General features: G+C 45.0%; 2 protein-coding genes across 3 annotated transcripts; one reads left to right on the plus strand and one right to left on the minus strand.

Annotated features, from left to right (window-relative positions):
* Nucleotides 1-494: 494 nt before the first annotated feature.
* On the minus strand, nt 495-8845 carry MTO1 (mitochondrial tRNA translation optimization 1). The gene is made up of 12 exons (XM_068678170.1): nt 8650-8845; nt 8339-8538; nt 6749-6866; nt 5848-6137; nt 4517-4629; nt 4202-4392; nt 3808-3938; nt 3236-3440; nt 2983-3154; nt 2036-2154; nt 1381-1538; nt 495-1196 (listed from the first exon to the last, which is right to left on the minus strand). Exons 1-12 carry the CDS (start codon nt 8843-8845, stop codon nt 969-971), a joined length of 2121 nt encoding a protein of 706 aa, XP_068534271.1. The 3' UTR covers nt 495-968.
* On the plus strand, nt 8844-15177 carry CGAS (cyclic GMP-AMP synthase). Of its 2 annotated transcripts, XM_068678173.1 has the most exons (5): nt 8979-9483; nt 9857-10079; nt 10651-10896; nt 12247-12349; nt 13363-15177. In XM_068678173.1, exons 1-5 carry the CDS (start codon nt 9100-9102, stop codon nt 13703-13705), a joined length of 1299 nt encoding a protein of 432 aa, XP_068534274.1. In that variant the 5' UTR covers nt 8979-9099; the 3' UTR covers nt 13706-15177. The 2 variants fall into 2 exon arrangements, with proteins under 2 accessions (XP_068534273.1, XP_068534274.1); XM_068678172.1 differs by lacking the exon at nt 9857-10079 and having other exon boundaries at nt 8844-9483.
* The last annotated feature ends 988 nt before the right edge of the window (nt 15178-16165 follow it).

Consider the following 16165-nt stretch of genomic DNA (forward strand, 5'->3'; position numbering starts at 1 on the left):
AGAGTGTTAAGTTTATTTTAAGCAAAAATGACTACCAGCATCAGAGAGCCCGCTGCTAAATCAGGCGAGGATTCAGTAGGTGCAGAGCAACAGCCTGAACTCAGTGTTTCCTGATGGCACGTGACAAACCCACTGATCTTTTTCAGATGCAAATTCTGTTACTGCCAGCTGCAGGGCCAGTGCTGATGAAAAATCACTAGTCCTGCTTCCCCAAGCTGCAGAGCCCCTCACTGCTCTGGCCTCCAGCACAGGAGGCTGTCAGGACACTGCCTGGAGCTGGGGCTCCTGGCACAGGTGAACCCCCTGAGATAATGAGCCCCCTGCCTTGCTCAGCACCCTGGCTGAGGCACTCTCAGCCTTCCCCAGCTCTGCAGCAAATCTCTGTACTTCATCTGTGTGTGAACTGGGACCTGATGAATTGTCAGGGCTGTAATGAAAGTAACTGCAAGCTCAGAGACAATTTCTAGTTTGCTAAGCAACAACCAAGCTCTTCAGCAAGTTTCAAGACAAGCTTTATTTATTTTAAAAGAGAATAAGAAAAAAAAAAAAACATGATACAGTGTTTACATTCAGTTGGCCTCCTACACAGATTTTACTATTTGTATGGCGCACACGTTCCTAGCCAGGAGTTTCCTGTTGGCTAACATCACACTAAGCCATCAGGCAGTAGCCACTGCACAGCTCTAAGCACCAGTACCAGAGTCAGTGGAGCACTTTCCAGTTCAAATCCTCTTGTGCTGATATGGGTTCACGCTTGGTAACATTTCTCACTCATTTCAAAAGAGCAAAACGCTGTCGTTTCCATGATGCTTTACAACTGGTTCTGATGATCTGACATCTACAGAAGCAGAGCTTTAAAGGCAATTCCTGCATCCTGTTGGCTCCAACCAACATCACTTTTATCTGTGACGCTGCTAAGGTGAGCACAGCTGATCTTGCCACATACTCTAGCAGGAGGCGAATGCTTCTCACACAGGTGTTTTAACAAAAGTACTCTCCAGCTCCTCTTCAGAAAGCTCTGCTGAAATCTGTTGTTGGGAAGCTGCTTTCTCCGAGTACATATTCCCTGGTAAACACTTATCAGTCTGAGGGAAAGCTTTTAGCTTCTCTGCCTTCTGGTGCTTGTTTTTCACAAATCTTAGCAGGTTAACAATAGCAGCTGGGGTAATTCCAGGGATGCGGCTGACTGCACCAATCTGCACGTAGAAACAGAAACAAGTTAACCTAAAACAAACCTAGACTCTGAAGCCAGACAGAAATGAGATCAAAACCTGTGGGTGTTCCCTTCCCTGATTCTCCTCACACACCCATGTCCCTTGGGAAGACACAGAAGGGCTTTATTTTGCTGCTGTTCAGCCTTGCTGTGGCCCAGTGACTTACCGTCTGGGGACGGTTAGAGCTCAGTTTCTCCCGCACCTCTGTTGACAGTGATGCATCAATAGCAAAATAATCTAGGTCCTCTGGCAGCTGGAGGGCTTCATCTCGACGCACTTCTTCTATTTCCTGCTGTTGGTTGACTACACACCACTCATAAGCAGCTGTGATAGACAACCAGGGAAACAAGAGGACAAGATATAGACATTCATATGACAGAAGTCAATTCCAGAAATTCTTGGAAGCTGAAAGAACAACTCCATCAAGATGATCAAAAGCACTGAGGAAGCTTCTAGCCTCACAGATTACGGTGCCTAATTCATATCACTACTTTGGAAGAAATCATACTTTTTAGTTTGGTACAGGAATTAAGATACACAGATTAGGTTTTCCTCTTCTTCCAGGAGAGCATGGTCTATCTGATGGAGCGGTAAAGAGGAAAAACCCGCGAGTGAACACAACTAATTGATGTCACCCCACAAAGTGCAACACAGGCACTCAGACACAACTGTAGCCTATAGTAATACATGCATGCTCTGACAGGAGTGCTTCACTTCTCTAAACAGCAACATGAAACACACAGCAATGAAGTGGCTTGCTCTCCTGTTACTAAAAAACCCCACACAGAACCCGCTAGGATATCGTAACCCTTGTACTTTACCTTCTATTTTCAATCTCTCTGACAGTTCTCTCCATTCAGCAAACTTTCCCAGGGGTTCGGGGATAGCCCTTGCCAGAATCTCCATGTTGGCCTCTGGATATTGAAGCATGTCAAAGGCACTGTGGAGAACAAGAGTAGATTTTTTATGGTAGGAAGCACTGTTACTTGCATCATTCCCAAATCAAACTTTTCAAGGTGAGACATGTAGCAGCATAGACCAGAACAACTGCAGAACACAGCTCACCTCCCTACTGCCTCCTCTCAATAGACAGATGAGCAGTTCAGCACTCCTTGGTTGTTTTTAGGTTATCAGCTTTTATTTACAATCTAAGTCATTCTGCCGCACTAATTGTTGATAAACAGGGATCTTCAAAATCCCTCACTTAAGTTCTTGTTGTATATCATAGGCTATAGGGTGCAGTATGATTTTTAGATCCCCATCAGCTTTTTAGGAAATATTAACAGCAAGATAGAAGAAACCAAGTAAGGGCATTCAGGAGAGCCTTTCAAACAGATTGAGTCAGTGACATCTTAGCCACTGGTTTAAAACAGAAAAGAAAAAGTAAGATACAAGATGGGTAAGGTAAGCAAGGGCCCTTGTGTTGAAGAACAGCCACCAACTAACACTAGCATAAAATTTACACTGCTGCTTTATCTCAAGCTTTCAGTGAAGCAGCAACCCACTGCAGAACTGCCAACACTTGGTGACACTCTTAATACAGAGAGCAGGCACTGACTGGGCCAGCAGAGTACTCTCTTTAGGAGCCTAGGTCAGTGCCAGGAGTTGTGGCACTGTAGAAACCCCAATATCACGCTTCTTCTATAGGCAAAGACCAGGTGTGAGCTCCCCAAAGGTGATAAAGCTGGAATCTTGGAGTACTGACAGCTTCGGGAAGGCTGACCTACAAGAGTAGGTCACACAAGAAGGCTTCAGCTGAACCCATTACCTCATAGGTGACCTTCGATTGCTACTCAGGTGAACTTCTGGTATCAGCCGGGACCATTTGGATATACTGAACTGAAGGGATTTCAGCGTTGCGATTCCATCCTCTAAAGCAGCCTTCATCTTAACCGCTTGTTCGTATCGCTGCTGTGACACACACCCGGCCTCCTCGAAACCTGCAGAGACAGGCAGCACATGGGACAGAGGTCTACAACCGGGCAGTGCTGCTGACTGCAAGAGCCACCCTACGAAAATACCTCTGAGGGTGAGCCTGGCGTCGGCGTTGTCCGGCCTGAGGGACATGCGGAACTCCACGCGGCTGGTGAACATGCGGTAGGGCTCGGTGGTGCCCAGCGTGGTAAGGTCGTCGATCAGGACACCGATGTAGCCCTCTGTGCGACTGACAATGAAAGGGGGCTTGCCACGAACCCGCAGGCACGCGTTGATGCCAGCAATCACACCCTGGACGGACAGAAAGCAAAACAAAAACATTTACATTTACTTTATGGCTAGAATATCAGCACATCTGCATCTAAAGACTCATGCACCTGCTGCACCTTGGCAAAAGGAATAATTAGGGCTAGTAACCCAGGCAGTATCTCCCCTGTGATACTACAACCATCTAAAGAGCTTGGCCCCTGCTGACACTCCTAGAGACACTTCCCACATTTTCAATTATACCCACTGCATGGTCTCCATGGAATCAGGGCGAGCAACAATAAGAACAACTCATTAAACAAGATGGACCTGCCAGGACTGCATAGCAAGGACAAACGCCAAGATAATACCCCTTCCTGAGCACGGAGTCCACACCATCAGGTTCACCTACCTGAGCTGCAGCTTCTTCGTAGCCTGTCGTGCCGTTTATCTGGCCCGCAAAGAAGAGCCGTTGAACAAGACGGGACTCGAGAGAAGCAGTCAGCTGACGGGGATCTAAGTAATCATACTGCACTCCATAGCCTAGGATAAAGAAAAAGATCTTAAGTGAGGGATTTTGAAGGTCCCTAGTTTATCAACAACAGCAAGCAGTGGGGCAGAATGACTTAGTTTACCAACTTTTATATTTACAATCTAAAACTACCAAGGAGAAATCTCTGCATCCATGAATAAATCCTAATTTTGTTTCATATTTACCTTGGTTTGCTACGCTCTAAACAAAATCTGTTCTTTATTAGCTGGTAACCAATATGAAACACAGATTGACAACTATCTGCTCCCCTCACCTGGCTGTACCATCTTGGCTTTTTCCAAGCCTCGGATAGAATTGATCACCTGCTCCTGGAGCTCAGGCGGCAGTGTCATTGAGAGGCCTTGGGGGTAAATGACGTTGGAGTCCAAGCCTTCGGGCTCCAGCCACACCTGATGCTCACGGTTTGGGAAGCGCAGAACCTTTGCTTCCAAAGAGGGACAGTATCTGCGACATGAAATAGCCATAAGCATCATCTGATCTGGAGAAAAGGCAATTTTCCAGAAGCAAAACAAGGCAGATGCACAGTTTCAGCTCCCACCGAGAGCCTTGTATGGCACCACGTACTTACCGGGGACCCTTTGTTGTCTCCCTCACATGGTTGTTCAGGTGGAGGTTATCTTGAACAATTTGCTGAGCTTTCAGGTTCGTGTAAGTCAGGTAGCACGAGAGCTGATCTTCTGGCTGAAAGAGGCCAAAGCTCGCTTTAAGGTAATCCAGTCACAATACCCTGCTGAACAGCTCTGGTCTGAGGACCTCCAAGCTTGGACAGCTTGCTCTCAATTCCTGCAGAGCTGGGTAGTGCTGTTCTACTTACTGCACATACAGAATGAGAGTAATCAGAAAGCTTGAGCAATATGCCCAAAAGCAGACCAAGAACACAACCTGGGAGTCCAGAATCTGAGTTCTATCCTATACACTGCATTAATTACAGGATGGATACTCATACTAAAGCAACAGGTTCTCTCACAGCATTAACCACACAGCAACTCAAAGCTCTGAAGAGGAGCAAGTGTTGACTCTTCAGCTACCAGCCAATTAAAAAGTTTGCCGAAGACTAAAGAAACCTCTCAAAATCCCGCAGTTAACATGGAAAATTCAAAATTTGGAAAGAAAAACACTATATAAAATATTTCACTATTTTTTTCTGGAAAAAAAAGTTGATAGACTAACATTCAAAACTGTAATAAATGTTGCACTTCAACTCCTTAAAATCTATCCCACAAATACCTAGGACTTCAAGTGATATTACATCCTCAACCCCTCAATTATAGTAGGTCAATTCCTGTATGCTTTGGGACAAATTAACTCGTTATACTTAATTTGGTACTGTTTAGCCACACTATGTAATAATGCCATCCATTCTGCACAGTTTTCTTTGGAAAATTGAGTTTGTTCTTTTAATTTACTGTTAACATGCCACCTCTTAAGTTCTGTGGCTAACTCCATCCTTTCTTTCTCCCAGCCAACGCTACTAATGATCTATATTTTCAGTATTTTAATCTGTTACTCTAGTGCTTTGGTAGCAAACAAGATATAAATCTCCCCAATACTGGTCTAATACCAGCTGTATTTTGTACATCACACGTTTACCCAGCACAGAAAGAATACTGCTAACAACACCCTATTTTATGCAATTTTCACCGTAAAGATAAAGGAAGTGGTCTCCAGGTTGGGCAGCAAGAGGAAAAAGGTACTTGCTTTGAAAAGTGAACCAGCAATTTCTTCCTTTGTGTGGAAAAACCTCAGAAACTTAACACTTCTAGCATGGAGAATACTGCCCAGCTCACCTTCCCGGCCATGAAAATCCCTTACATCAGCTCCCTGGGGGATTCTCAGTGTGACATTCCACAAACCACCCCGAGCCAGTCCCCGGCTACACGTGCATTTCACTTGTGCTACCTTGATCCACACAGCCTTGCTGAGGAAGCTGAACGGCACAGGGGGGTTGTCGGCTGTACGTTCCTCCAGGCCACTGAAGTCAATCGTGTCCTTGGCCAGCCGCGGCGGCGTCCCAGTCTTCAGCCTGCCCACGGCGAACCCCAGCCTCTCCAGCGTCTGCGCCAGCCCGACGGACGGCTGATCCCCTAGGCGCCCAGCCGGATGCTTCTCCAGCCCAACGTGGATCATGCCCCGCAGAAACGTGCCCGTGGTCAGGATGACACTCCCCGCGTGCACTGTGCTCCCATCCCCTGAAACGGCAAGTTTTCAGAGGTGCGTTTATTTTACTATCAATGAAGCCCCAGTATGCTGGTCTAGAACTAGGATAACTGTCCACCAAGGGCTTATGCAGCTTTTATTATTTGACAAAAACAGTATTTCAATAGCATTAATAACAGTAACTATCATAAGCAGCACATACAGTTACTCCTATATTTTTATTATTCCCCTAAGTGTGTTACCCAAATACAGAAATCCCACTCCTGGGAAAAATTCCTGTCCAGGCTTTTATTTTGGAAAGCCCGCTTACTAGACCAGCGAGTGGTAACAAACCATGAGACTGCTAATAACAGGGCACTACTGCCCAGAAACATCATCTGTAGCATACTCTGTTTGCCAGATAAAATTTCATAATGCCGCGTGGAATTCAAAATCATGAGTCTGGAGAAGATTAAACATATCTGAATTCTCAATATCCAACCGATCATGTTTTTCGTTGTGTTAGAGGTATTTAAGCTTAGTTTACACCCAGCCTAATTGGGTGTAATTTGCCTATTGGCTAATTCAGCTTTCTCACTGCTGAATCAGAAGTGTTTACCCTGCAGGCTGCTCTTAGTGTAAAGTAACTGAGGGTTGTACATACCCAGAACGACTCCTCTGACTCGGCACTTCCCAGGATGGTCTGGTTCTGGTTCTGTCAAGAGAAGATCTTCCACAGATGCCTCATGAACTGTCAACAGTGGTGTGTTAAGGATTTCTTTCTGTCATGAAAGGAGTTACTGCAAACATCTGGGAAGTTCTGAGACATTTCAGCAGTCCCACACCTTGCCAATTAGCAAATTACGTCAGCTTCTTTCCCTTTCCACTCTTACCAGGCCACTTGACAGCCATTCAACTACTGTAGCAGTTCCTGATTTATTAATTTGAACTTTCCATTCACAGAGTTTAAGCTCAAGAGAAACTATTTGTTTATGAACTCTGAAATGTACGTAAAATGTTAGAGAAATGATTAAGACTACACTGAGCCCCAACAATCTATACTGTATTAAAGCACCAACCTGAAAGGTGTCTAGTTTTGACAGGAAGATGTCAAAAAAAAAAAGTATCATCTTCTATAATTCATCCTAATACTGCAGCTTTGACTAATATATTCTAATACTCCAGCACAAAAATACACAGAGAAAATTCCAAGAAACAAGCCCAAATTTTAAAACTAGTCATCGTTCTTGATTTTCTCTCAAAATACTCTGCAACACCAATCCTGCTGTTTTAACGCAGTATACAGGTATCCTAACAGGTTGCTGATCTATCCTGAAACAGTCGCCTTGGGACCCCTCTACACCAGGGCTCTTGTTCCACCTCAGCAGGTGGGTTCAGGTCCCAGGTGTTAATATGGTGGGTGCTACGGGACGGAGCTGGTGGCACACACATTGAGTCCAGCTGATTGTCCTACCCACTGCTCTGTGGGGCATCTGACCCGACCATGCAGGGCTTGTAAGCACACAAGGCAGCGCTGCCCTATTTATGCAGAGCCCCCTCAGACGGGGTTCTTGCAGACAACCTCCAGCTCTGCAAAACGCTGCATTACCACCAGCTGCATTTCACCTTTCAAATATAAATGTTACATGATATAAAACAAAATATATTTTCGATATAATTTCCAAAAAGAAAAAAAAAAGTATGTATTTGAGGGTACTTAATGTGTCTCAATAACATCTTATTTTGTTTATCAGCTAAGGAACTATGATTCCTTTGCACCTTTTTGCAGCCCTCAGATCAATGTTTCTCCTTCCTCCACGTGCTTCAACTTTCAAATATCCTCACAGGCTGCAGAACAACTGAGACCCTTATGAGATTGTTGAACAGCGCAAGCTTCCTTAGCGTTTGTTTGTCACTGCTTTCTGTTATTCTGATCTAGAGGGAATGGCCTCAAGTTGCACCAGGGGAGGTTCAGGTTGGACATTTCTGCTCAGAAGGTGCAGTGAGGCACTGGGACGGGTTGCCCAGGGAGGTGGTGGAGTCACCGTCCCTGGGGGTGTCAAGGAGAGGTTGGACATGGTGCTTGGGGACATGGTTAGTGGGTGACCTTGGTGGTAGGGGATGGTTGAACCAGATGATCTCGGGGGTCCTTTCCAACCTTATTGTCCCTACGACCTCCTCACGAGGGGACAGACTCGGCACCCCCCGGCCTGCCGCAGCCCTGCCACCCCCTCACCCCCCGTCCCCCTCTCACCCGCATGTTGTCCCGGTAGAGGCCGCGGTCCACCTGCGCCCTCAGCCCCCAGACGGCCGGCCCCTTGCAGCGGTTCAGCACCTTGTAGTGCACCCCGGCCAGGTCGCACACCCGCCCGCACAGCCCGTCCAGGGCGTCCACCTCCCGCACCAGGTGCCCCTTGCCGATGCCGCCGAAGGAGGGGTTGCAGGACAGCTGGCCTGAGGGGGGGGGGCACACAGGGACACGGAGCCGTCAGCACCGGGCTGGGGGCGGCGCAGGACGCCCCGAGCCGCCCCCACCCCACCCCACCCCAGCCCCGCTGCCGGTACCGATGGTGCCGATCCTGTGCGTGAGCAGCAGCGTGCGGGCCCCGCCGCGAGCAGCCGCCGCCGCCGCCTCGGTCCCGGCGTGGCCGCCGCCGATCACCAGCACCTCGTAGCCCGGCGCCGCCCCGCTGCCCGCACAACGGGGACCGGGGCTGGGTGGCGGCAGCGCCAGGCGGCGCCAGGCCCCGCGGCACAGCATGGCTCCCCCCCGGCACCCGGCCCCCGGCACCCAGCACGGCCCCGGAACGGGAAGCGGCGCCCGAAGGAGCCGCCACGTCCCGCGGCGCCCGGGCGCCCCTCAGCGGCCGCCCGCCCGCCGGCTGCTCCGGGAGGGCGGTGCCGCGGCTCGGCCCGGCCCCAGCCCCGGTGCCAGCCCCTCCGCCCGGCGGGACTTTCGTTTCCTCGGCGCCGCCGAGGTTCCTCTTCGGGGAAGAGGAACCCGCGGCGCGGCTGATGGAGGGCCCCGGGGAGCGGCGGCAGCGGGCGGTGCGGAGCAAGGGGAGCGCCGGGCGCGGCTCCTCCGGCGGCGGCGAGCCGAGGGAGAGGGAGGACGGCCCCGCGGGCAGGGGACGCGGCCGCCCCGCCAGGGCAGCCCCGGGCGGAGGGAGGCGGCCGGGGGGCTCCGCGGAGAGCGGCTGGGAAGTGGTGGTGGCGGTGCCCCCGCTGAGGCTGCGGGCGGTGCTGTCGCAGCTCAGCCTGGGCCGGAGGGACGTGTCCGAGGCGTCGGGGCTGGTGAACCAGGTGGTGTCGCACCTCATCCAGGCCATCCGCGGCAGGGACGGCGGCTTCGGCACCATCAGCAGGCTGGGAGCCGGCAGCTACTACGAGCGCGTCAAGGTGGGTGCGGGACGGCCCCCCTCAGCCCCCGGGGACGGCTGCCTCAAGCTCCGGGCACGGCAAGGCGATGAGGCGATGTGCTTCCTCCTAGCTGGTCCCTGAGGGCAAAAGGGAGACCGCTGAGCGCTCACCTGGCACTTAGAGCAGTGTAGGAACCCCAAAAGTCTCCTAAAAAGTCAGGGAGTTGAGAAAGGGAGTAACATCACGACAGCGCTGTTCTCCACAGCGATCCTGTAACAGGAACCCGCCAGAAATCAGCTCCTGTTTCATGCCAGACGTGGCAAACACACGAAGGCCTTCCCGCGTAAAACCTCAGCCTGAAGAGAATAAAGCCAAAGTCGCACTTCTAATGCGGTGCTCTTGTACTTTGCAGATATCTGAGCCAAACGAGTTTGATATCATGCTTGTAATGCCTATCACGAGGATTCAGCTAGATGAGTGTGATGACACTGGAGCCTATTTTTATTTAACGTTCAAAAGAAACCCAAAGGAAAAGTATTTGAACAGGTTTTTAGATGAAGACGGAAAATTATCAGCCGATAAAATGCTTACAGCACTAAGAAAAATTATTAAAGAAGAAGTAAAAAACATTAAAGGTAAGTACTGAGCGAACAAGTTCCCCACAGCAATGTGAAAAATGCAGTTGTATCTTAAGGTCTCCTATCCCACGTATAGCACTGCCTACAAAACCTATGCATTTTGAACCTCTCTGCCCTACACAAAGGACTATTTGCTGAACTGGTAGCAAAATGAATTAAACTATCTCATAAGGTAGTATTATTTCACATCTGTCTACAAGATGTGTCCCCGTCCCCTTTTAGGGTGCTCTTTTTCGCAAAAGCCTTCTGCTATGTCATGGCCAAATCACTTTGGTCTAAATGTTTTCTGTAGTGAAACAGTTCATTAGAAAGCATAATTATATATACAGAAGACATCTCAAATAGAATCAAAATTCTTAAAAAAAAAAAAGTTCAATCAGTTCAAGTTTTCCTTATTTTGTAGATGGCCTCAACTGGCCTCCTTCATGTTTTAAAAATCCATATGCATTTCACAAATCCTACAGGATAAAGCACCCGAGACTTTTGACTGATTATAAATTCCTGTTCAGGAAACACCTTATCTTCAAAAAATGCTTCTAACATGATTTTTTTTTTTTTTTGTTACTAGATGTGGAAGTAACTGTGAAAAGGAGAAAGGCTAGAAGTCCTGCAATAACTCTACTGATCAAAAACTCTTCAGCAGAAATATCAGTGGACATCATCTTGGCTTTGGAAGTTCAGCAGAGCTGGCCTCCCAGCACTCAGGACGGCCTCAACATTGAACGGTGGCTAGGAAGAAAAGTCAGGAGAGAGTTCAGAAATAAACCGATTTATTTAGTAGCCAAGCAAAACAAAAAAGAAAAGGTTCCAAGAGGTACTTCAAATACATACAATAAGCCTAAGTTAAGAAGTATCTTCTCTACAACTCGATTGCTTATAAATGTCATAAAAAGGGTATCCAAATTCTGTTCAGTATTCTGCCATCAAGGTACACAGACCTTTAATTTATCCTGGATGTAGCCAGATCATCTTTGAAACCCCTCTTTAAAACATCAGATTTGTGACACTGCTTGTCCTGTGCTGAAATCTAATGACAAAACTGCTTTGCAGACTGTACAGCAACAGATTCTAACAGTATTATATTCAGTCTATTAAATCCAAGACAGGCATATGTATTTTCCCTGTGCTAGAGCTGTATGAAACAGCAACATCCACTCATTTATAAGGAAAATAAATTAAGGCAATTTCTAAAAAGACACAGAACATCCCTGTAAATGGCACTTAGAAGTTCTACACTTCTGCAGGAAGCAAACTGTACTTTTTTTTTTTAGCATGATACATTATTTCTCAATGAAATCTAACATGGCTGCAGCATGACTGCTATTATTAATTTTTTTTTCCTAGAGGACTGTTACACCAAGCCTACATTAGTTTGCAGAACCATCTCAACTTGGCATTGTATTATGATAACTGATGGTTTCAGCAAAAAGTGTTCTGGCAGCTTGGTATTTTTTTTTTTTTTTAAAGTTAGGATACCTATCTTAACAGTGCCAAATAACTCACCACTGCTTTACTGGGCTCTTCCTCACTGAAAATTAAATGCAAATAGTAATCAAACCAAACAGGTAGAGAAACAGTATAACTTACGTGAGGAAGACAAAAATGACTGTTGGTGTTTTAGAAATCAGGGGCTGAGCTGTTTTCAGATTACCAGAAAAACAAAAATAAGTGTTTTTAAACGGTTACCAAAGACAAGCTCAGAAGTTGATTACTTGCACTATGAAATTTAAACTAATCATCAAGATTTGTTTACTCAAAACCAAAATGGTTAAGCAGTAAAGCCAATAATACAGAACAGAAATTGAGAGGTAGTAGATTTCTGTAAGCAGTGTAATTATTCCCAATATGATGTTCAACAAATGCCAGAAAGTTCAGAATCAAGCTTAATTTTAAAAACTGAAGCCAAACATCCTTGAGAATATAATGAAAGCATCCAGGCAATTAACTACAGCCTATAGTAACTATTTTATTTGTGTGGAGAGGCTGAGGAATTGAGGAGTTCACTTGTTTTAGTAACTGCTATACTAAATTTATTTTTTTTAGGTGCAAAGAAATTGTTGATACTTTAAATTCGGTCTGTTTTAAGTTTTTTTTTTTTTTTATAGGTACTGACACCAATATTTACTGTTGTGTAATCATGTATCAATCTTGTACCCCACTTTAGGAAACACCTGGCGAATCTCTTTCTCACATATTGAAAAGGCCATGATGAACAACCATGGCAGCATAAAGACATGCTGTGAAACCGATGGAGCAAAATGTTGTAGGTTGGTATTTCACAGTAATATTTTACTTTAAGCTAGTTTGAGCCTTAATGTTGCCCAGTAATGTTTCAGTTTAACATTTAAAGAATTCGGTCTAAGAGTGATTATTCTTAACAAGGAGCAAGAATAAGAATTTTAAGCATTAATTCTTGCACTACTGTTCTAGAGTAGTACAAGCTTGCAGGTACTCGTTGGATGTCTGACTTGCATTTACTTAAAGAGAGATGGGAACAAATCACATTGCAGATTTATGTTCCAAATTTGCCTTTCAAAGCAAACAGATCTGACTTGCCAAGTAATCTTTCCTAAAGTCAGTCCTATTTAGAAAAATTAGCTCAAAAGTCTGATGACTCAGCTTTCTGAGCTTTGTAAGCAAATTACAGTTCATGGCAAGGCAATTTATTAGATGATGTTGAGAAAAGAACCGCTGAATGGGATCAGGATCAATAAATGTGATTTTTCACTCTAGTAACATCTGGTTCCCACATTTCTTTTAAGAGAAAAAAAACTGCATCAGCTGCAGAACCGATTTTATGGCAAAACCACTTTGTAGTTTACTTGATTTTATCCTGCACAGAATCAAGAAAGTCACGAGAGAACCAATACAGAACTCCTTATCTTTGCTTTATGAGTAGTATCAGACATGCTATGTCCTTGCCTAGCAATGAATTGAACTACACCTCTTCAACTCAATGAGTACCACAAGGAGGCAGTGGTACTGCCTTCAGTGTAAATCCAAGCTCAAAGCACAGCTTTAATCTTCAGCAAGTGCTCCAAGTTCACATGGATGCAGTTGGCTTTCTGGGCTGCAAGTGCCCCACTGCCAAGTCGTGTCAAGCTTCTCATCAACCAGCACCCCCAGCTCCTCCTCCCAATCCATTCTCCACCCAGCCTGTATTTGTACATGCAATGTGCTGGAATTTTCTTTCATAAACAATGAGTATTTAAATATCTAAAATAGATGTTTAGAACTGACTACATAGAAGGTACCTAATAAGCTCTTATTTATTTAACAGGAAAGATTGTCTCAAACTTCTGAAGTATCTTCTAGAGAAACTTAAAATGAAATACGCAAAAGAATTGGAAAAGTTTTGTTCCTATCATGTCAAAACCGCCTTTTTTCACTCATGTGTCATTTGGCCAAATGACACAGACTGGCAGTACGAAAACCTGGAACACTGTTTTCAGAATTACTTAGGGTATTTTCTGCGTTGTCTGCAAGATTCTCAGCTGCCGCACTTTTTTATTCCCCAATACAACTTGTTCAGTCCGGATGACAAAGCAAGCAACCATTTCCTTTCCAGACAAATAAACCATCAATTGAACAACAGATTCCCAATATTTCAGCAGGAATATTAAGAAAGTTATGTACAGTAACTACCTGAGAGCAAATCAAGTAGATTTGCGTATTGTAAAATGTGTTTAACACCTCAAGCTACGTCTCAGTAGTTTGATACTATCAAAAAACAACACCAAACCCTTAAAAGAAACTGGAAATTTTAATTAATATTTGATAGAGTTATGAAGGTAACCTGACTGTAATGTGAAAAATCCCAACATGAGATGACTGCTAAACACAGAAGAAAACATGCACCAGCTTGGAAACTTGAGAACTTGACCTTCAACCTAACAACAGCCTGGGACTGAAGGCCATCCCTGAAATGTGGCTGAATAGCTCATACCAGTCATCATTGTTACACCTATACATACATTATATATATTTACATTATATAGATGGGTACATATATATGTACATATACATACATATTACATATATCCTACAAAAAACTGAGCTGCTTAAGCACATGCAGAGAAGAGCAATGAAGCTGGTGAAGGGACTGGAAGACAGGACTTCTGAGGGGAGACCTCATCACTCTACAACTGCCTGAAAGGAGGCTGCAGTGAGGAGGGTGTTGGCCTCTTTTCTCTCAGCTGAGAGGGTCAGTTCTCTTCAATGTTTTTATACGACTTGGACACAGGACTTGCATGCACACCGAGTTTGCTGATGATGGAAGAGCTAGGAGGAGCTGTTGCTCCCTTGAAGACAGAAGCTCCTTGCAGAGAGATCTTGACTAGAGAGCTGGGCAATGGCCAAGCACATGAAGCTCAACAAGAGCAAGTGCCAGATTTGGCACCTGGGACAGGGCAATCCTGGACAGACCTGTTCTTTGCATAGAATCTTTAGTTGGAAAAGACGTTCAAGATCATCTGGTCCAACCATCCCCCCACCACCTCCCTGGGCAACCTGTCCCAATGCCTGACTGCTCTTTTTGAGAAAGAACGTCTCAGAATTTCCAGTCTGAATCTCCCCAGTGCAACCTGAGGTCAATCTCTCTAGTTCTATCGCTAGTTACTTGTGAGAAGAGGCCCAGCTCCCCATACCTTCCTTTCAGGTAGCTGTAGAGAGCAATAAGGTCTCCCCTGAGCCTCCTCTTCTCCAGAAGAAACACTGCCAGTTCCCTCATAGGACTTGTGTTCCAGGCCCTTCACCAGCTTTGTGGCCTTTTGTAGCTGGGGGATGAGAGGCTGAAGAGCAGCCTTGCAGAAGGGGATGGGGGGGTTCTGGTTGATGGCACATATCACTCTGCTGGTATAGTACTGACTTTCCTACCTCAAATCACTTTTCTACTTGTAATTGCTGCTACTGTTAATTAGTACTGTATCCTTAGTATTTGTTATATATATACACAAATACTTGTGCCTCTAATATATACATAGATAAAAGCTCTTTGCCTTATTAATCATGTATTATTGCTAGTAGTATTGCTAGTAGTGATTTGCAGTACTTTATAATAAAGTAACAATCTTTAATAAACAAAGACTCACAAGTCCTTGTGTGTCATGGAATCCTTTGAGCTCATTATCAGTCTCTGTACACCTGCTGGCCGAGTAATCCCCCTCTCCCCCTTTTTTGATTGCAACTGTATTTATCTTCCCTATCCATATGCAGATTTCACCTGCAAACTATCAAGTTATACAAGGAACATATGTAAGAATTTGCAATAGTCAATTTCACAGGTGTAATTATGATCCCAAATATAAAGGCACCAATGACAGCATTGTGTAGTTAAAAGTGAAAAAATGACAATTTTATTTAAAATTAAAATCCATTGCAGAATATCCAGAATACACTCCTGCTTTCAAAAAGGAAAAAAAAAAAAGCTGAATTGTAAGAGTAACTGAAATTACTTGTACATAAAACTGAACTACTTCTCCAGGTCAAGTGGGTGTATGAAGAGCTTTGCAGAGAGCTATCATGGGCAACAGTGAGCAAAAAGAGAATACAGTATCAAAATCATATTACATTCCTGAAGTAACTCAGAAAGATGAGTCTTCAGAATTGCCTTGGAAATTAAGCTTTTGACTGGACTTTGGAAGGGAAGCAATCAGTATCCAACATGAAAGTTACTGTGCCAATGACCATCTGTGTGCAGATTCCTGTAGAAAAATGTACTTTTTCAATCCATTATCACAGAGGAAGGAGTCTTTCTGTAAAAGGTTTTCAAAACCAAAATGTAGCCTGAATCCGACACTCAGAGTTGGACAGAATTCAGCTCAGTTTTCTCAAGTATGTTAAGAAAAAAGGACTATGACATTTCCTACTACTAAAATTGTGCAGCTGATAAATACACAGCATTTTAGAGCTGCCTTTTTTTTTTTTTAATATATGTAGTTTTAAAAAGCGCCCAGGGAAGTCTGTATTTTTACCCTACTTTTTGAAGACAAAATACCCACAGGCTAAAATAAAGCCCAGATTTCATATCAATTATTAACAAATACAGAAGAGGAAAGGGAAGAGGAATGTTTAGAGAATAACCT

The sequence above is a fragment of the Anas acuta genome, chromosome 3 (assembly GCF_963932015.1).
Source record: "Anas acuta chromosome 3, bAnaAcu1.1, whole genome shotgun sequence".
Classification (NCBI taxonomy): domain Eukaryota; kingdom Metazoa; phylum Chordata; class Aves; order Anseriformes; family Anatidae; genus Anas; species Anas acuta.